We start from the raw sequence: 22,106 nt of genomic DNA on the forward strand, positions 1-22,106 counted from the left end.
CCTCCACCCCTTGTTGCCCCTCTGTGCCCTGCCTACCCCATTGTGCCCATACCCTGGGACTCCCTAGGATCAGGCAAGGTGGAGACGATACCGAAATCTCCACTGAAGACTGGACAGCCACCAGTGGTGGGGTGCCAGCCACGGAGCTTGTCTCACTGCCTGGGGTACATGCCAACAAAAGCCGTCTCAGGTGGACCTGGAGCTTGACTAGCTGGGGGCCACAGCCTCTTTTGGGGTTCACATTTGTGATCTCATTTTTGTAATGATTGATGCATGCTCTATATTTGTTTATAGACCATGGTAGTGGTCAACATCTAATGGTGCACAGCCAGAGAGCCCAGGGCTGGATTCAGAGAGTGTAAGCGCAGAAGAGAGGAGCTGTGTGGCCCTCTTTAACTTTCCACCTACTGTACCTCCATAGGCACAAGGTGGTGCCTCATATTTGTTCCTCACATGCCTTGAAGTCCAAGCCAGAACAGGTCTGCATGTCTTTCCGCTTCTCTCTCTCTCTGTAATATACCTCAAGGTATAGCCTCAAGAAAGTCTCTGGGTATAACCCCTGAATATGGAGTATGACGCATCTTCTTAACTCATTTCTCAGCCAGGGTGACCTCAAATGGCTGAGCTGAAAACACTTTCTAGCTCTGAACACACCAAAACTTTGAGGAAGGTGTGCTAGTCCCAGGAGGAAGGCTGTCTGCTCCTTCCTGTCCTGCCCTGGGTGTTAATATTATCCCTTGCTTCTGCAGCCAGCAGTCCTCAGAGGGCTGTTTCTCCTTGTTGGTTCAAGCTGGGCAGTGCTGCCAATTTGCTGCCACAGGGCATGTCCCATCCAAGGGACAGTAGAGGCCTAGGCAGAGCAGCCAGCCTGTGGCTGTGATCACAGTGGTGCTGGAAACAGCTTGCTGCCACCGTGCTGTAGCTGTTAGACATCTCTAAGGGCAGGAATTCACTTGGCGACTGACACTTAAATGGGTGTTTCTGACAGTAGGTGTCCACAGGTGTCTGAGGTAGAGGGGAGGTGTAGGCAGCTCAGCAAGGAAATTGTACCTTGTGGGGACAGAATCCCTCTGCAGGCTCCACTGGCAGTTTCGATGAGATCTCCATCATTTCAGGGGGAGTTTAAGTGCCTGGCTCCTATGGAAACCTGCATTTTGACTCCAAGATTTGAACTGAATCATGCCTGCAGGACTCAGCAGGACCTGCTCTCAGGAGGAGATGCTTATGCAGCTCTGGGCTGGCTCATAGACCTGGAAGCCAGTCCCAGGAGTGCTGTGAAAGCTAGGTTGCTATCTGCAGCTTGCAGTCATCCTGCCTTTGTAGCTTGGGTTTGGGGTATTTGCAGGCCCAGCTCCTTCTGCATATGTTCCTAGGAAAATCCTGAGGAAGTATGCCCAGATGGTGCTCTGAGCGCTCAGTAAATGCCCTGTAATACTGGCTGTGGCACCCCTATATGTTTCTGGGGGTAAACAACATGGGAAGGCATCAGATCTGGGCTTGACTGTTCTGTGCGGGCTGCTCTACATAGCAGACTAGTGCACCTAAGACCAAAATCTGAGTCCATTCCCTGTCTGAATCAAGCCACTCATTTGAACCTGGCCTTCTACCTCCCAGCTATCTCCTGCAACCCTTAAACCCTGACATCGATTACTACCTCTGTCCTCATCCCAGTGACATTCAGTTGCCTTTAGATAGAACCTCAAGAGAAAGACGCCAAGTGGTAGGCTCAGATATTAGACTGAACCTGAGAAATGTCCTACAGAGACTGCGTCAGCAGCTGGTCTCAGGGCTGTCAGGTCTACTGCCAGCCTCTGCCTGGCAGCAGGAGAAAGCCTAGTGACAGCTTCCTCCTTGACCTCCTTGAGCCTCCATTCCACCACATGCCCCTGAACTTAGGAAGAAAATCTGTTTCTTGAAAGTCCCAGCTCAGCTGCCACAGCTCTGCATGAAACCAGTTGTCCTTGCTGGTCACTGTGGTCCCAGTGTGCAGCACTAGTGTAGGTTTGTTCTTCCCTGTCTGCACACGCTCTCCCAGTGCCTTCTGGTGCCTCGCACAAAACCAGGCATGACCTCTGCCCGAAGGAATTCAACAAGGCAGCAAGATGTCTAACTGCTAGAAAATCACCTGCAATTATTCACACCCTCAAAATTGCAGGAACAAAATGAGAGCCTGCTTTTCAAAATCAGGTCCATTATGTGTCTGCAAAGTATATAATCTCCACATAATTCATCAACACCATTAATCTAAACTCCTAGGTACTGAGCTCAATAGCGCATGTGTTTTCCATGTGTGTGTAATATCAAACAAACCTGTGTTTAACTTGTCAGAATATAATCAACTTCCATTAATTACTTCAGTATGAAGTCTCCGGTACCAATGGTTCTTCATATAATCACTCAGAAAGCTTTTATTGGGGAGCTAAACAGCTCAATAACACTAATTAATTGTGTTTCTTGGACAACTGAGATTGCATAAGTGGAAAGGTGGTTTTGGTACATTTCCCACTACATTGATTTTCACATTTCTGGAACGCATTTCCCCATAATAGTCATTAGTGCACAGAGAGAAGAGTTGGAAAGGTGCGGTAGAAGCACGGCATTCCTGAAATATGATTTGAGATTTGTACTGGATCTGCACTGTTTGCCAGAAATTCAAACTCTGGCAAATAACTTAGCCTTTCTAGGCTGTTTGCCCAATAGGCTGAGTGAAAAAAACAGCAAACCTAAAAATCTGCCAATATTTATGTACCAGCGTGTGATTCAATTGTTTTATTGCAGAGTAAAAGTGACACAAGAGAGAGAGGAGGAGGACGGAAACTCTGTGAGTCTGGGGTAAAAATATGAAGCATTTGAATGTTAGTGTTAAAGAATTTAAAGACCTTTAATTAAACCACCCCAAAACTCACAAGCTCAACAAAACCCAAAAAGAAAGAGAAAGAGAGCAATTGCTCTCCTGGGGCTTTCAGGGTTTTACTTCTACACATATTTTTCTAATTCCACGTAGAGGAACAAAGAATGTGCTTTTCCCACCTGAGAAGTGTTGTTTGGTGATTCATGAAGCTTTCTCCCTTGTTTGAAGCAGAGATTTCTCAGTTACGTACCCCAGGGCTGCACCGTTGCAGAGCGGAAGGAGTTGGTGGGAGGGGGATTGCCGGTGGGGAGGGTGTGAGGCCTGGGGAGCATTTCAGATCAGCAGGATATTACTTAGTGTCGTGTGTGTATGTATTTATATATCGGGAGTAAATGAATTGTTGCACTCAATGGCATGGAAAAGTAAATAAAAAGCCTCTCTCAGCTGGATCATGAATGCTGGTTGTGGATTTGGATTCGTGTTTCAAGGCTCCATTCACTGTTGTTTTTTATGTTTTCAGGCCCTCTGCGCAGCTCCAGTGTTATCTCAAAAGCACCATCTTTTTGTCTACACAAGTACTCAGCAGCACTCAAAATACAAATCTTCTTATCCACGTGTTCATAGCTTTTTTGCCTTTAAAGTCGTTCCCTGCCCCCCTCATAAAACACAGATTCCACTGAATGGAAATGTATAGCACAGCCAGTGCCTTGGTAAGTCAAGATCAAAGTGTGCTTAAACCCTATGAGATTATTCTTATTTAGTAGCTTATTTTTCTTTAGTAGTAAACATTGTCACAAGAAGTCATCATTTAATTCTGTGCCATATTGAGCCAGGCTCTGTAAAAGTCAACTCATCCCTGGAAAAGCTTCATCTATGAAGTGGCAAAGATGTATTGGGAAGTGCGAGGGGGAGGGAGAAAAGTTGTAGACAAATGTATTGCGGTGGTTTAGGGCTTTACATTTCCCTTGGTCTAAAGGGCAGAGTTAATTCTGACCTGTAATTAACTGAGGAATGAAGTCTGCACTGTAATTCAGTAGTTCGAAGAAAGTAATTAAATAATTAATAATAATAATGATTTTCAGGAACTGGAACATCCACTGCTGTGTTGCTTTTGCTGGTAATTTGAAAAATAGGTGGTCCAGCAATTCTAAGAAATAGAGAAAAATCTTGTCATTACATATGCCCAAACTGTAATTTCTGAAAAGACCAGTTATAGATTCTTGACATTTCATGCTCTTTCATTCTGACTGTGGAGTTAATACCATGTTCTCTAGGCAGACCTCTCAAAAGCCATTTGATAAAAAGTTGGTGCCAAGAGACAGACAACAGTATCAGCATTATGCATTGCTCCTGTGAGGATCTCATGAGACATTTCTGCCATTTCTGTAAGTAAGTATGTTTTCACAAGTCAGTTTTTGCAACTCTTGTTAAAGGAGCAGAATCTTAATACAAGAAAATGGATGTTGGCCTAAATAAAGAACTAGACTTGTAGTCTCACTGAAATATCACAATCAGGGTCTCTTTAATCTCTGGAACCAGGTGGAGGCAGAGGGAGGAATCCATGTTCTGTCGCTAACAGGTAATGTCCCATGTTGGTCAGATCTTTCAGATCTAGGACAATTGACTGTTTTCCATCCTCCAGTGATTGGTAGTTTAGTTTAATAACCAGCTCCCATTAGCAGTATCTGTGTGTCCTGGTTTCATATTCCTCTTTCCTACCTTGAGAGCCAAAGCCTATTTCTATCATGCTGCACTTGGATCCGTTTCAGGTTTCATCATCCTCCTGAACATTTCTGACCACTTATGTGAGTCCTTTGCATCAAGAATAGCTCATTCGGCACACACAAACAGTCGGATTGTCAGTCTTTGCAGTGAACACCTTGTGAATCATGTACCTGGCAAAGAAAGGGGACTGAATTTACTATAGTCACTGGATCTGATACAATGGTAATAAAATTCTTGTCTCTTTTGCATCAAAAGTGATTGTGTATCTCATTGGCTAATGGAATTGCCGGTGCGTGGGGAAAAAAAAAATCATAATGAATGTATGCAAGACTCTTAAATTCTGATTTACTTTCCTCCTTTCTATTTCTGGCTCAGTCTCCATCTTTGTACATAGCCTGACTTCACTTTGCCTCCTAATCCTGCCTCCCCATTTCCCCATCCACTAGTTTCTTTCTGAAGTGAGCTGCTCATACCTAGAAACATATTCAAAGTGTCCCTTTGAGTCAATATACCAAGTCTTTTCATCCCCAGCAGAGCCTTCCTTCTGAATGATCCATCTTGTCACATAAGGAACATTCTTGGTTTTTTTTTTTACACATCCTGTTGGCCTGTGCACTCTCACAGAGCAGCTCTGGGGATTCTCCGGCAGCAATTCCTTTGGCTTAGTGGCACAGAGTGCGAATCCCCACTCGGACTACAGGCATTTGTTTTCCTGTTAGTTAGCGGCATTGACCGCAAACCAGCCTGTCAAAAAGGGTGTTGGTTAACATGTTCAGCAACCCCTTTTGAAGCTTGAGGAAAACTGTGAAATAATTTCTTCCCCTGTTGGCATCTTTTGTGAAACTAGAATTTCTCAGCATTCACCAGAATCTCTGGAGCAAGTGTTATTTGAAGCAGCTTACAGGATCTGTTCCCATGTTTTTCTTTGTGGTCTGTCTGCCTGTGTCAAGCTCCAGAACACAGTGAAAACGTTCAGTCTCCCATGACACTGAGTAGAGGGAATATAGGTTAATGCTGCAACGCAGCCTTCAGAAAGCTCGGTGCAGGAACTCCAGATTCTGCTCAAAACAAACATACCTTCTGGAAGGTTTCTGCCCAAGTATTTTCTATGGAGGCCAAAAGCACTTACAGATCCTTCAGGAGTTGTTCCATTGCACCTAACTGGAAATTTCCTTGCTTTCTTCTTCTGGCAATTTTAACTTTCATGTTAAATGTACATCCCTCTCTGTCAGCTTCCATGTTTTTCAAGTCTGTTGTCTTCCATCTGGGAGCCACCTTTGTCCTTTATGTTAGGCTCTGAAAGGCTGGGAAAGTTAAACAGCCTCTGATGGATGGCTGCCCGGTCTCCTCTGTTGGCTGGCTGGTGGAAGCAGAACTCGCTGTCCTTCCCCTCCACTCTTACGCCTGGAATGTAAACACACCTCCCAAAAACAGAGGAATAAACCAGCTGCTATTCACTCTTTTAACCATCTATTGAGCAACAGACCTCCATGCCATGTTTATAAGGCAGGCTGCTGAAATGGAAAGTAAGGGTGGGGAGGTGACCTCGAGAGGTCATCCTGCCCCAAAGTAGGATCAATTACACCTATTTAATTCCTGATTAATATGTCTCTAACTTGTTCTTACAAAAATCTTCAGTGATGGAAAGTCTACCACCCACACAGGCAACGTATTCCAGTGCTTCCCCATCTGATCCCCCTTCTTCTGTTCACATGTTCTACCCAGTGACTCACCTACCATCTCCTTTGCTGCAGTTAAAACCTATTATTACTCAACTGTACTATGGTACGGATCGTTATCTTCTCTACACTTAACAACCCCAGATCAAGCAGTTTTTCCTTCCAGATCATGTTTGCTCCTAATCTGATAACTGTGGATGCCTCCAGCTGGTCCCTATCTCTTTTAAAGTGCAGTCCCAACAGAGCTCAGCAGAGCAGAAGACATTCACTTGCATGTCATATAGTCCAACACCTAAATATACAATCCAGTGTGTCATTTCTTTTTTCACAATAGCAGGATGGTTTTGGATCATCTTCACCTTGTGATCAGCCATCATTTTCTCCTGCAGAACTCCTAGCTACCTCCCCATGCTCTGTGCAGTTCATCACTTTTGTTCACAGGTCCTTGCAATACAGTTGATTAATTCTGTTATTTTTCAGGTCATTTCTCCAATGTATCATGGTAATTTTGAATTCTAACCTTGGCTTCCGGTGTACTTGCAAGAAGCACCAAGCTGACAACAAAAAATGTAACAAGATTCTGCATTGCAATGGCTCTGCTGTTTTCTGCTCAAGACCACCATGAAGAACGGTAGAGGGAGCACACCCTGGCAGCAGCAGCCAGAGGTCTTTTCTGGGCTATATGCCCCCTAGGAACTGGTTATATAAAACTAATAGCACATATCGCACTGCTGGGGAACCTCTCCTTTATTCCTTTAGCCAAGCTATTGATGAAAATACTGGGCACAAACAGCTGAGACAGACCTCTGTGGAAGTCTTTGATGCATATTTCCATTTTGACGATGAGTCCCTGATAACTTTTCTGAGTTTTCAACTTGTTTTATACACTCTCAATGGTAATTTCAGCTCCATGATATTTCTGCTGCTTATTTATGAGAATGTCATGTGAGACATTGCCAAAAGCCTAACTAGAGTCCCAGGAGCTGTCTGATCTACCATGAATCTTCCATACACACAGTTTGTTCTACTATCACAAAAGGAAATCAACTTGGTTTATGTGATTTGTTTATAGGAAGTCCATGCTGACTGTTACTTTTAGTACCTTGCTGTCTTCTAGATGCTTATGCACAGCTTGACTGGCTGTTCCTGCAGTTCCCTGAGACGTCAGCCAACCGTCTGGACTTGCCCAGTTTGTCCCTTACGCAGACAGGTGGCACATGTTTTGGAGAAGCAGTGGACACCCTTGTACAGTGTAAACAGCCAGATATGGGGCTGCTTATCCTGCCCTATGGAATCAAGAGCAGCTATGTCTCTTACTGCCCTGCTATTGCAAAGAAGGTGCGGGCAAGGATCTGGGGGCAGGTCAGCCTCAAGTGTTTGTTCTGGTGGTTTCCTGGTTGATCTGCAGGGACTGGAGAAATGGGTGAAACACAGGTGAAGGGAACTTGGCTGCATCTTAGAGCACTTTGCCTGTGATCTGCCCTCCTGTGTGGGTTGGTGCAGCAGTGCCTCAGGCTAGAGCGATGCTGAATCACCAGCACCTGAGGGCTCGCTGCTCAGTATGTCTCTGAACCACAGCTTCTCTAAGTGTACTTCCTACCTGAGCAATGGGAGCCACCAAAACAAACTACTGAATGCAAGACATCGAAGTATGTTGCCAGGATTCTCAGTAAGAGGTGAAAACTGGAGTCTCTGGGATCTTTCATGCTCAAATGGAAACCAGTATCAAAGCTCCATTGGTTTTAATGAAAGGAGAATTTGGCCCAGGGGCTGTGACATTTAAGACTTCACAGACGAGAAAGTAACGAGTCCTCCTGGTTCTACATGGGGCTGTTTTTCTTTTTATTCTCATAGAACAGATTTAAAAAATTACACTTGGCGTTTGGTTTCCATGCTACCATTTTGTTGCTGTTGAGGGAATGCAGCAAGAAGTAGCTAAGTATTAGTTTACATAATAATGTTTCCACATGCCTGTATTTAATTTCCAGTTGTAAATCCAGGTTCCACCAACCCCACTCTCATGCTGGTACATGTCCTTGTGAAACAGATACAGGGAATATTTCATGTTATAGATTGGGTATAGAGTTCCCACCTCAGCTGCCTATTAGGAAATAGCGAAAAGATTGCAACCTTCTTGTATTTTTGTTCCTGAAAGGGAATCTGATTGATGCTTCTTAGATGATGTTTGATACTGACTGCATTATATAGAGATGCATATATAGTTGTTTTCATAGTAAATATTTTATTGCAAGTAGCCTTGTTTGAGATAGCAGTAACAGAAATGTGGTTTTCTAGGAACTAAGATCAGAAAGGAAAGCTTTTATTTAAAAGGTGAGACAGGTAGGTAAATGTAACTTGTAACTGTATAACACTTCAGACACTTCAAAGTGACAAAAGCACCAGACTTTCCAGCCAGAGTCTCCTCCCATTTGGCCCTGGGCATGGCCTGATGGAGTTACGCCCGCCTGGGCAGGATGCGCTCAAGAAGACCTTTCTGCTGCCCACCTACAGGCACCCTTCTTAGCAGACGTCAGCTTCAGGAGTGTAGTCAGGGGTTTAAAGGACTGGAAATGACTAAGATTTTCTTTGCTCTACATCTTGAAGCATGGAGAGACACTGTTGGCTGTTTGGGTTTTTTGTCACATTTTTCTGCATGTGATTTCACTGCCAGTGAAGTGTTGCAGCAAGTCTTGGACCACTTTAAGTTTTCTGGTTGCCATTACACTGCTCACTGAGAAATGCCTTTATTATTGCTGTTGCAGTCTTTCTTTAAGTGATGGGGATGCCATCTTCAGTCTGACACCCCTGCTTTCTCTTGCTTTCTCTGTTCTTCGTAATCAGCAGGCATTAACTAGCATCCCATAGGTTCTTCCATTACCGCAGCAGGTGTCTGCTCTCCAAGGATGAGGAGTACTAGCAAATGCTATGCTCAGTCTTCATTTTCTGGCTGAATGCAAATTCTTTTCATCATCCCAGACAGCAGCAAAAGTCTCACAGTTTCCCTTAAATTCTACTTTTTTGAAGACAACGGGACACTGATACAAAGGTGACCTACAGCAAAAGCAGCATTGTGCTTGCTGAAATGATTCAGCATAAAAACTAGTACTCTCAGAATGAAGTACTGAGATATATAGACTTTTACACCGACAGATCACCATGCAAAAGTGCTCTCATTTTCAAACCACTGAGCATTAAAAATTCTTCCATGCAACTCTGGGGGGTGTATTTTTCCATCCGGTGGAAATTTTTGAGATGTTAAAACTTCCTTGTTTTAAAATGGGTTTGAAAGTGTAAATATATAAACAAATGAATATGAATAGCCAAAAGAACATTTAAAAAAAGTCAATAAACATAATTCAGTAACCTCAATATTTTGATAAGTTTCAATTATTTCTATTTTGGTTTTGATTTCAACCTTTTTTACTATAATTATCTTATATTTCAAGACAAAAAAAAGAATCTGGAAAACTAGAGTTCTTCATTTAAGAAAAAAAGAAGAAATTTGGGGGTTTGATCATCTCCAAGCTTTCTTAAAAGAAAACCAAAGAAATTAAACACAGTTGTCCTGTTCCACAAGATATTTCAATTTTGCTGACATGGCATTTAATTTGCAAAGATCTAGCTGAAATGCTGCTGACCACTTTTCACGACTACACTGGCTGCCACTGACTACTTGGAACATTTTAAAATCTGGCCGCATATTTTGTGGCCATTTCACAAGATCCCCAAAGTTAGAGTCACATTTTAACTGCTGCCCAAAGCATTTAGCCATGTATTTCAGTTATACACCCTCACTCCTGTGAATAGAAGGCTGGCTTCATTTTTCTCTGTATGTGAAGACAGCAAACGTGAATGGGAAATTTACTGCTGAAGAAGAACCCATCTGTGCCATACCATGAAGGCACTGAAGCCCCCAGCGTGGTGTCTATGAGTCTGCTGTCCTCTCCTGACTTGCCAGCCCAGGGCAGGGTTGTCTTTTGCTGCATGACTTCTGGATTTCTTCTGAATGTGATGAGCACATTCCACAGTTTTAAGGTCTGGCTGACAATTTCTTAAAAGGTTGCGAAAAAGAAGCTTAAAACCCCTTAGAGTGAAGATTCTCATCCTCACACCAGTTAATATGAGGAAGATTGGACAGCTTTGCTGAACATCCCCAAGTCACAGGGATGGTCCTAGGTGAAACATCTTATCTTACACCTGAACTTCTACATCCACAAATTCCTGGACTGCAGGAAGTAATTTTTAAGCTGGAAAGACACATTTCCCCCTTCCTAGGATGAGGTTTTCCAGGTGCTTCAGTGTGCTCCTCAGCTGATGTTGCAAAGGAAGGTAGGTAGTGGTGGCCTGATTCTCTTCATGGTGTGGGACCCAATGTCTTGTTTCTCAAGAGTGTGGTTTGTCTTCCCTGACATTAGCTGAGTCAGGTTTGGTCCTCTGGTCTCAGTTAGTAGCTCACTCTCCTGCTATAGTCAGTGAAGAGATGGAAGTGCTGCAGAAGGTGACGCCTGCTCTGGGACATGTGCCTGAGATGCGATTTTAAATTACGCTTGACATCAGATACCTACAGTTCCTTAAGTGCATCAGACTGAGTGTGCCACTTACAAAACAGTACCGCTCTCTCCTACCTTCAGAGCCTCATAGCAGCACGGTGAGCAGTGAGGGACATCTTATAGATGGGATTCTCATCCCACATTCCCCAGTGCTTAGAGCATCTCCAGGGGAGAGAGTCAGCTCCTCTGCATGGACCAAAGCTGGGACAAGGCTTGCCTGGGCTCACACAGGAAGCCTGTGGCAGAAAAGGGCCTGGACTCCAGTTCTTCATCAACAAACTATCTTTCTTATGCTTAAGATAATGTGCCTTTACCGTAAAGAAAGAAATGTCCCTAATTTGTGGTTATTTACAGCACTGTAAATCAGGCACATGCCACGAAGTACCAATAAAAATTGTTTAAAATCAGCCTTAAATAGCTAAACTCTCAACAGCAGCTCATAAAAAGAGACTTGGCAGTTCTTAGGTAGTTATGGTTAAATTGACAGTCCTTTGGGGAGTTAAGATAGCCAAAAGCAGTAGTAGTTAGGAGTGAAGTGATAGATGGTGGAGCTTGTTGGTTGAAGAGCCTCTATTGCACACTCCTGAGACTTCATATGTTCACCGGCCCTGGGCTGGGAGAAGGGAGATACCAGACTTTGTCATTGAACACCAGCTTGTTGAATTATACATCCTTCACCTATATGGCCCTAGAAACTGCAAAGCCAGAAGAATGAGCTTTGGCCTGAAGGATCCCATTGCTGTCTGCATGTAACAGGAGACTTTTCAGGCAGGAAGAAAGATAGAAGGAGAATCAAGTCCAAAACAGGCTGAAAGGAAAGTTAAGGAAATCTGAAGAAGGGACCAACACCACAAATGAAAAAAAGCCCATCCATAAAGAAACCAGATCTCAGCTCCTTTTAAAAAGTCAGGTGCGTGAGTTATATTAGCCTTGAGCCAGGTCTAACTTCCGCTGCCAATAACCACTTCCACTGCCAATAACCCAAGCTGACATAACAGCAACATTAAGGAGGTTTGGGATTTTTTTTTCTGTTGCATTAGGCATTCATGTCTCTTTTCCACTTCTTTTTTTTCTTCTTCTTTTTTTCACAAGGTACTTGTATTTTAGCCAGCCTCCTCCCTCCTTGTTAAACAAGAGGAGTTTCAAGATGGGGCCCAAAACTAAACACTGGCTCAGCAACCCAGCACTGTGAAAGCTGTGTGTTTAGGTCTCAATTCTGCTGCTAATGGGGATTAAGCACACCCAGACGCTGGCAAACCAGCTTGTACAACATGAATTCACATCCAGGCTAGATTCCTGTAACCTCCATTGCAATGTGTCAAAGCAGTGCTCTCAGGCAATTCAGCCCTTTGCGTCATGCTTCATCTCGCTGTCCTGCCATAGCTAACTAGGCCAGGTAGGTATTTCACCAGAGCAGCTCCCAGCTATCAGTGTCCTTCTACACACAACAGCTCAGCCCATGCAGAGCAGTATTATTGTCCTCTTTGAAATGCTGCACCAAAGCACAGAGAAATTTGAGGACATTGCTGTGGACAAGTGAAGGCATAGAATAAGCAATGGTCCAAAAGCTGCACAGACATAGTTGCACTGTGCTGAGTCCAGTCCATGCTCTGCTGGGGACCTTAATGTAGCAGCTCAGGCTTTATGCTAGACTTGGCTACCCAGTTTCTGAACTAGGCCATGTTTCTGTCCAGCTGGCTCAGAGCAGGCATGCAACTGTCTGCACTTGGCCATGGAAACATGCCTTGGCCCTCAGACCTTCAGAATGCTTGGATTTGTTAAGTTAGGAGCCTGGATCCCTTTGAGGTTCTTTGATTCTCCAGGGGTCTCACAGATTGTTCATAGTAACAGAGGACTGGAACAGGGGTCTGTCATGCTTGAAGCTGTCATTGTGACCACTGAATTGGTGCCCCCTGGACGTCAGAGCTGCTTGTGGAGTACTGGGGGGCCTGTTGCCCTCAGCCTGTGCCCTCAGTCAGTGACAAGTCCGGGCTCCATTTTCCTGCAAGTAACAGGCCAGGGTTTAAGTGTAGTCACACTAAGGACTGAGTGGAAGCACAACTTGAGTTGAAGGCTTCATAGCAGAATGTGAGATTTCACAGCAAAAAACCTTGGTATGTGTGAGAAAGTCAGCCACGATGGAAGACAGCTGCACCCTTCCCTTTGCCACATAGCAAGTGGGCATCTGAGGCAGTAGCCAGCCCAAGCAGCAGTGACAAGCTTTGCTGTTGTAACTGCTTTTCTCTCCCAGCAGTACAGGGATCCCGGCTCTGCTAGGGCTGCTCTGAGGTCCTCAGTGCTCTGTTGAATGCGGAAATTATGAATAAGACTTGTATAGCCGTGGTGGAGCTCAATTTATAGGAGCTCTGTTGTAGCTTTGGGAGGTTGGATGACTAGTCACGCTTACTCTCATCTTCCACCCCACACCGGAGACTTACCAGCAGACACAACTGTCTCCTTCAGCCCTTGGAAGCTGTGCAGGGGAATATGGCCCAGAGCTTCCTCAAGACCAAAAGAAACAGAGGCATCACTGAGCCTGAAAACCTCTGGAAGGATTCCTGAAGGAGGGCCTGAACTTGGTGGCTGCAGACCTGCTGCTTGGCAGTGCCTTGGCAGGCAGGGTATGGTGTGCCCCACTGGCAGGCTACCCGATAGCCCTGACTGGCCCTGAGTGATTCCTCACACCAGCGTTCAGTCACTGGCGAAGCAGGGAGAGAAGGCAGTTCCCTGGTACTCCAGAGCATCCCTAGGGCAGCCACAAACTCCTCTCCCCAGTGCAGGTCCCCTTTTGACTCATGCAGAACAAGTCCCACACTCTCTTCCACTGCTGGGGATGTCGCAGGGGGTACAAAGAAGGACTTTCTGGGTATTAAGAGTATGGTGAGTTCCGGAAGCTCATGATTATCAGAGATCCCACTTATTTTTATAATCAAGGCTGCTTCCTGTAATAGCATCTCACATTTGGTGTTGCGGAGCTCCACTGATGTATAGTTTAGGTGGATAAAAACATCATTCCATCAAAGGCAGGGCACATAATGGAAAACTAGCTGAGTAAAGCGATAATGAAGAAACAGGTTTAAGCCCACATAGCCTTTCCCCTAGCCTAAGCTAAACCCATTCTTCCTTGCACAGTACAGAGGTGCTATCAACCTCCCTTCCTCATCTTGTTCTTCTAACCCACAGTGCAGTGGTTACTTCATGCACTTGCACATGGGCATCCAAGTCTAGCCGCCATCCTTTGCCAAACTCCAAGTTAAAACTTAAGCCACCAACTTATCAAATGTCCTCAGAATGACCTATGTGTTGTCCTGGGACTTGCTCTCAGTCTCCCTGGTGGAACTGCTTCATCTGGCATATGAACATGTACATATTTATACATTAGGCCACCAACTGAGAACATGAGGCCACAAAGTGAGAACTATAGTCCAGTGGTTGTAGCTGTTGTATCATGCTGGAAGAGGAGACCGTAGTCCTGATCCCAAAGTATATTCTAACTACTGAGCAACCTAGCAAAATTTGAGCTTGCCTTACTTTCAATGGTTTCTAAGAGGCTGGGAGTGCTCACCTCTTGCAAATGATGTGACAGAGTAGGTGGGAGCAGAATGAGTTGGTTTCTTCATGTCTGACTCAGGTACAAAGTAGATGCCAAGAAGCTCAGCATCATTAGGATGTGGGTGTTTCTACACATTCCCAACAGCAGAAGTCAGGCTGTACATATTGCCTCAGGAACTTGCATATCAACTGAATATCCAAATGTCCCCTGACATGTTTGATGGGCACAGATGTTAGAGGTATACATATATCACAGATATGCAGGACATAAATCCTGAAAGTGCCAATTGCCCACCAGAACCTTAATTATCACCCCTCCCATGCAACTGGAGGAACTTTGCTGAGGCATAAAAGTTAGGGGGCTAGTTGCACTGGGCTCTCATTACTATGAGCACTGAACTTCTAGATTGGTCTAACTGCATCTCCTTCTCCACCAAGGCTCCACAGCCAGAGTGTATCCACACATGGTACTGTAAAGAAATGTAGCCTGTACTCAGAAAAAACCCTAAATGACCAAATTCTTTCCCAGCTCATAGACCTTCTCCAGTGATTTGGGACAGTGATTAGCTATGGCTTCCCTCTGCACTCCTCCAATGTGGAGGACCTATAAGCATCATGCCACGTTGTCATTAGCAGTCATTAGCCTAAACTTGCTGAACAGTCATTTTCATCAGGGATGTGCTACACTACTTCACGTAACTGTGCACCACAAGGTGTATTAATCAAAAGACTAGCATTCCTGTTTTGTCTTTGCCTATCACATGCTTGTATCCCAGTATAGAGAAACCCTGACTATAACAGGAAACCAGAAATGCAAATGACTAAGGACAGATAAATGAATATTTAATTCAAACCAGTAAGATGTTGTTTGCAGTTATTTATTTTACTAAAATGGTTACATATGTTGAAACAAAGAAGAGCAATAGTAATAATGTTTGTTTTTCCAATATCATAAATAATTATTGAGTCTTCATTAGCTGTTGGCTCAGCACTGATCATGATTTTTGTTATTTAAAAAAAGACACACACATAATTCATTAGAATTTGTGTTTTCAGAAAACTCTAAAGCAGCAGTAGAAAAAAAATAAATTAAAGGAAATGGTAACAAGAAATTATGCCAAGTATTTCTTAAATTTAAAACCCACTTGATGTGTTTTACAGATTATTCTTTGTGCTTTGATCATTTAAAAAAAGAACCATGAACAAGTTGTTTATACAATGGCTTGTCTTCTCCAGTTTTACTCCAGAGAAGTCCCCAAAAGTACCTTTTTTACATGACAAATTTTGTTGTCGTTTATACAGGCAAAACCACTGAATATTTCTAACAGAAAAGTTTGTCAAAACCATCAATTTATTGTCACAAAATATTTAATACCAGAATAACTTATAATAGTATGAACAAAAGTGAAGTATTAACTCTCTGCTATTAGTTAGAAACTCACATTATTATGTCAAAATCCAGTAAAGTATCAAAAATTAATGTCATGGAATCTTAGACATATAATGATGCAAGTCAGTAAAACATACTTCAACTGTTCATACAGTCATGACATACATTTCTTGCTTGGCACTTTAAGTCAATGCAAATCAGCAATTTAGAAAACAAAGTAAAAATATATATGTACAAAATATTTTCATATCAAATCATTTTCATTGTACACTAAATAAACCCAACAACATGTTATGTTACATCAAGAAGTTTCCTAAGAAGTCACACCAAGGCTGATATTTGCAATGTATATTGACTATTTTAGTGCAACTGGAACAGCCTCTACTTGCAAGTTAGTTTCATCATTAGCACAGTCCTGCTTCCATTGAAGTGGGAGTTCTGCCATTAAACTCAGTGGGAGCAGGACTAAAGTCTTGTCTTGTTCATTGATGGCTCACCGAAAAGAGAAACAAGGAAAGGGGTAAGTAGGAAAAAACCTGACAGGATACTCACAGGAAAAAAATCCAAATCCTAGCAACAATCAGCTCTTTTCCAGTTTTCTGTAACTGATTCAGTATAAATTGGTTTTGGCTTTGCCACTGTTTATTCAAGCACTGTAAACCTCATTAGACTATTGTTACATGACTTAAGAATAACTTGTACACCTCCCAATAAAACTTAAAAATAAACCTGGTTTTATGCTAGTTATTATGCTCAATAGCAGTCAAGTTTAGAGACATAACGTTTAATACATGGTTTATTATCTACTTAAAACCCTCCCACTTTAAATGCTGAGATTTTTCAATGTTTCATTTCCCATTTGTGTTTCTAGTTTGGGCTTTGATAGTTTATATTATAGCTTTTTCTCACTGAAATGTGACCTGTCAATCAACTGTCCTCATTTATGCAGTACCTACAAAATAAAAATGTTTAAACCACATTAAAGTAATAAGTTCCACCACGGAAACTTTTTTTTGAGCTCCATTGCAAATAATAAATGGCACTATAGATTTATTTTTGTACAAGAAGGAATCAATTTTACTTCCATCAAAACTTCAGTAAGTCACTAGCAAAGCTTTAAAATTATAGACATTCAACTTGAATTTACAGCTAGTCTGGCTAGAACCTTCTCAACTAGAAATCTTTAATGAGCAACACAGCTGGGAGCATAGGTAGAAGTTCAAAATAATCTGAACAATTAACTTATTTCCTAAATTTGTGTGTCTAGAGTATTGCACTTTTCAAAGGAATGATTTTGGTATTTTAATATACTGCATATACAGGTAAGAAACATGCATAACAACCTCATTGTCACTTTGACAAAACATACTGTACAATTTTTATAACACTGTTGATTAAAAAGAGAGAGAGAAAATGATGTAACAATTTCATTAAGACTCGTCAATTTGTACAAGTCAAATAAGCACAACTCTCCAGGGCCTCCAGCAGTAATGTGTTTAGCCCTAGGCTGCCTAAGCCCACTTGGAATAATATACAAAGTTTAAGCATTATGGCATTGTCATTTTGAGGCATAATACTGTTGTACTATGCCCACGTTATAGCTTATTTTTTGAAAGCAAGGCACTTACTGTAATAGCAATGCAAACATCTTATGCGCACTTTGATTAACATAAAATAAGTTAATGTTTTGATAAAAACAGTTTTTTTATAATTTACATGCCTTTTATAGAAGCAATTGAACATTTCATTTAATACAATGAAAACGTCTGAGTCAGAAAGAACATTATTTTTTTAAACTGACCATACTGTTAAAGGGGGCCTATTTTCCACATTTGCCTCATTTCTGTGAATCTGATTTTGCTGAAAACCAATCCTGTGAGGAAAATGTCCATTTGACAGGAAAAAGAAAAAGGACCCATCTCTTAAAACTGCTGAACTAATGGCACTTTAACAGTCTTTACTTCTGATATATGTGATGATTTCTGAATGATGCAGCTGGTAGTTCCCTGCAGTTTATCCTTCCCCTGGGCAAGGTTCGTTAGGGCCATAGCTGCGTTGATCTCCTTCCAGTATGTTTCATCTTTGCTGTTTCCTTTTCTGTTAGCTGCGCTAGATTCAAGCAATAACAAATATTTACACATACAGCTTACACAGCTATGTGATGTCAGGACAACCATAATAATATATATTATTACAATATATAATTTATATAATAAAATTATTATTATTATTATTACTATTACTATTATTATTATTGAAAACTGTGAAACCCCTTACTCACCTTTCACACTTATTTGGTCCATTCTCCAGAGTTTCTGAAAACAGGAAAAAAAAAGATGTCTATTTTCTTTTAATAGTTTTTAAAACAAGCAAGTTCATGGAATAGGCATATGGAAAAATAACCCAAGATTAATTCCGAAACTGATACCAGATTTCCAAATAAAATCTTTGTTTGGACACATATAAAGGGCCAGCTTCATGCAAGCGTCCGTCTGGAGAAATCTACACCAAGCTTGGAGCAGGGGACATGTCAAAAAAAAAACGCTGTGGGGAGGTTCCCGAAACACGACCTTACAGAAATAGGCTTTGGTGAGGCAGAACCTCACTAAGCCTCACCAGAACCGGTGCAGAACCCTGCCTGGCACATCCCACACCAGCCTATGTCTGGGAAAAGGTTATCTTGCCAATAGTGAGAATAAAGCTGGTCTTGGAGGTTCACCCACATTTTGCAGGGTGATGGAGCTAGTTTTTCAAAACATCCCAAGGATGTAAGGAATTGCAAAACCTAAAAATAAAAATCAGCTTCATTGCCCTTCAGTGAATGCCTTCTTGTATGCACTAAAAATAGGACTTTCACCCATGCACACACGATGTATGTGGTTTTTAATGCGCCCCTTGCCCAGGCTGCAACTCAGTCAGAGGCAGGCTGAGAAGGCTACAAGTAACAAGCACACCTGGTTAACAGCCTTCAAAGATGAAACTGCATCACAGGCATAAGCTACACTTTCCCATCAAGAGTCACATTTGTTCATTCATTAAGTCCTCACGTCGCAGAGAAGCCAGAAATATTTACCAGGCAGAAATGTATAAGCTTTATTCAGTGGGCTTGCTATCCTCACACAGAAATGCATTATAGAGGAGTGAGAAGCTGATGCCTAACTGCAATACCTATGGAGAACGAGTCAAACAAAAGAAAGAGCAACGGCATGAACACTAATGGCTACAAGACCCAAAAAGCCCCTAAACGCAGCACAGATCTCATAAAGTAATGCACCTCCTTATGAGGCTAGATTCCCAACTAAAAATCAACCTTATTGCTGGATTTCCATCAGATTATTAATTAAAAGTTGATCTTTTCTTTAAACAGAGCTTCCAGTGGAATAGGTCTCAAAGCACATTGCAGCCCTTGGTAGCTCTCCACTTACGAGCGACTTTGCCCACCACAGACCAGCAGCCTGTTTTCTTATACAGCCAACCCGCGTCAAACAACTTGGCCCAGCCGCGCTCCCAGCACTTGGAGGTGATCACTGAAGACCACAGTCTCACCAAAGAAATGCAGGGAGACCAGCTCTAATTTCAGAGGTCAGATGTTTGCCAAGCTATTTGATTTAGCAGGCCTCCATCCTTTCACAAAACAGCTTTATAAATAAATGTCCACAAGTGATCAAGGTTTACATTTTGTTCCAAAAGAGCGTATCTTAAATCAGTATCTCTTAAGGTCTCCTAGATCAATTCTTGAATGGGATTCAAGAGGGGGAAGTTCAATCTATGCAGAAGAGAGGGAACCAAGGAAAAAAGAACCGTTTGATCCAGAGATCACTGAATGACACCAAAAGTCTCCTTCTTCATGCTGTACTTGGCTACAAGTAATTTTTCAGCCCTGCTTAATTTTTTTCTTAATAGAGACAATTTTAAAGAGAAGGTTTAGGACTGAATAGGTCAGTAGGTATAGAAATGGAAATGGCAAGTAATAGAGAATGTCGTTGCCAGACCAAACCTGGATATAAATACACCTCTCAAGCATCTGTCAGTTTCTTTTGCTATTGGAAAATATTTCCTATGAACAAAAAAATTGCTTGTACAAACTTCTGAGGAAAGTAGGTGTGAATGGTGACACACATTCCAATTCCAGCGTTTATTTGAAGGAGTATTTGCAAATATTTTTTACTGGTGTTTAGCCAGCTCTGAAAGAAAGCGGCTTGCCCATGGTATATAAAGCAGTAGCAAAGCTAAAAAATAAAATCCAGCAGCAAAGAGCTACCCATTCTTTAACTTTGCTGAAGATTTTTCCTGAATTACAAGTCTTTTTTTTTATTCCATTCAGTTCTTATGCTTTTTCAAACTATTTATGTCAAAGAAACTTGAAACTGGGTTATAAGAAAACCATCACTGATAATTTGCAAAGCTCTTGCTAATAACTGCTGTAAAAGCATGTTAGTACAATGAAGTCTGAAAATCCATCATTTCAAAGCACAGGCCCCCTTTTTCTTGCCAAAAATCTTTTTCTGCTATACCAAACCTCTGACAGCATATCCCAGTTTGCACTACCATAGCATCCAAGCAGCTCACATCTGTCTGAACAGCCCCTAGTGAAGGAAATAAATATTACTATCATTTTTTGGATGGGGATAGCCACCTTGAGAGAGACGAAGACCAGTCCCCATGCTCTCCTTGACATCTTGCTGGTCAAACCAACTTGATCCAACTCAAAAAGAAGAGTAGGGTTCACCTCACTTGCCATGAATCTGCCACCTAAGTCATATATCTTTATCTAGGCTAGTTGTCCAGACTCCATTCACAAACAACAGAGAAGTCCTCCAAAAAGTGGTTTCAGCCCACTTATCTAACACCGCAGTCCAACATCCCTCAGTGCTGCTGCAAAACCAGACCACGAAGCCCTCCTCTGTGTCCATCTCCTCCCACTGTTTCCCTTTGGGCAGCGTTATCATCCGTGTGGATATGCTGTGAGCTGGATGATGGCAGGACCATATCTCTCCTTTGGAGACTAAATTGGTGGTGTAACTACAGCCTTAACTGCTTAGCTCAGCCTGGAAGAAATCCAGTCTGGCCATGTCTGGCTCTTCACTGACAAGAGAGGGAAGACAGATGACAAAATTTTATTGAATTTAAAAAAAAAAAAAGGTCAATCTTGCCCAACATTTTGCTTTTTCTTCATCTTTTGCAATCTACGTGCTCTACACCCTACTACTAATTGAAGCTTTTGATGATTAAAGCTTTTGGCATTTGACATATCTGCACAACAATTGCAAAGTCATTTCACCTGTAAAAGCAACATTTTGGTGAGACTGTTTCATGAATATAATCGAAGAACAGCATTCTCAGTATGGAAATTGTTCCGTTTCTTGACCATCGCACAACATGTTCCTAGATTTCTTCTCTGAGGCAATGAGAAAATGGCACTGGGACTGGGTAACATCTCTGGAAATGGTGACAGAAGGAATGGAAAAATCATGCAGTGTACTGAATGCCACCGAGTAGCCTCAGTCTCTCCAGAAAAAGCATGGTCCTCTCACTAGTTGGATGAAGGCAGGCTGTCACACAAATTTCAACCCCTACAGACTTGTCAAGCTTAGATCAATGTGTCAAGTGACTCCAGAGAAAGCCAATGCTGATGCATTATTATATTCCACGCTGTTCCCAAGACTTATTTGATAGGGTGTACGCTCAAGTTTATCAACAGAATGCCACTGGCCAGCACAAGTAACTTTCCTAAACAAACTACAGTTGTGCTCAATAGCAGATTTATTAATTGAAACCCAAAAAGAAGCTGCTGCTGAACGTGGTTTGTTCTGCCTCAGAAAGCAATATGCTTCTTGTGAAAGGGTGTTGGTAGGCTTTCAGCATATACTGAGATCCTATAGTAAGTCTATTTAATATTAAATACCAGAAACATCTTTTTGTTACAAGATTGGAAATCGTCTAAAACAGTGGTCATTTGCTCTACAACTGGAAAGTTTTAAGCACTATGAAAATGGAAATTCAATCATTTATAATTAGGGATTGTCATTTCTACTTCACTTTCTGGTGCTTCGTTCTGCTCCCAGTTGCAAGCATCCAAAGAATCAGCTTTTGCCTGGCCAGGAATGTCTCATTCTGCTCTCACCATCCGCCCAAAGAAACCAGCAAGGCGGGATATTTGTTCCCTCTTGTTTATAATAGGAAGTCACTATAAATCACTTACCAATGGAATCCTGTATACCTTTCCATTAGTATGAGTTTTCAGTACACAGTTTACTGTAGCACGCAGTGCCAGGAGTGTAGTCACCAGACAATACCAGCTTTGTGATACAGTATGGTATTTTTCAGGACTCACATAATTATTAATAATATATGTAGCA

The 22,106-nt window shown here is 42.2% G+C and overlaps 1 protein-coding gene across 4 annotated transcripts in view; it reads right to left on the minus strand.

Moving 5' to 3' along the window:
- Window positions 1–15,219: 15,219 nt before the first annotated feature.
- MKX (mohawk homeobox) overlaps window positions 15,220–22,106 on the minus strand; it is a 48,111-nt gene continuing 41,224 nt past the window's right edge. For 3 of the 4 annotated variants that reach the window (XM_069777695.1, XM_069777702.1, XM_069777689.1), the window contains 2 exons: window positions 18,029–18,062; window positions 15,220–17,856 (listed from right to left, as the gene is read on the minus strand). In XM_069777695.1, coding sequence (XP_069633796.1) covers window positions 17,670–17,856; window positions 18,029–18,062 — 221 coding nt within the window. In that variant the 3' untranslated portion in view covers window positions 15,220–17,669. The remainder of the gene's footprint in view (window positions 17,857–18,028; window positions 18,063–22,106) is intronic. The other variant, XM_069777709.1, reaches the window with a different exon arrangement.

Source organism: Haliaeetus albicilla, chromosome 2 (genome assembly GCF_947461875.1).
Source record: "Haliaeetus albicilla chromosome 2, bHalAlb1.1, whole genome shotgun sequence".
NCBI lineage: Eukaryota > Metazoa > Chordata > Aves > Accipitriformes > Accipitridae > Haliaeetus > Haliaeetus albicilla.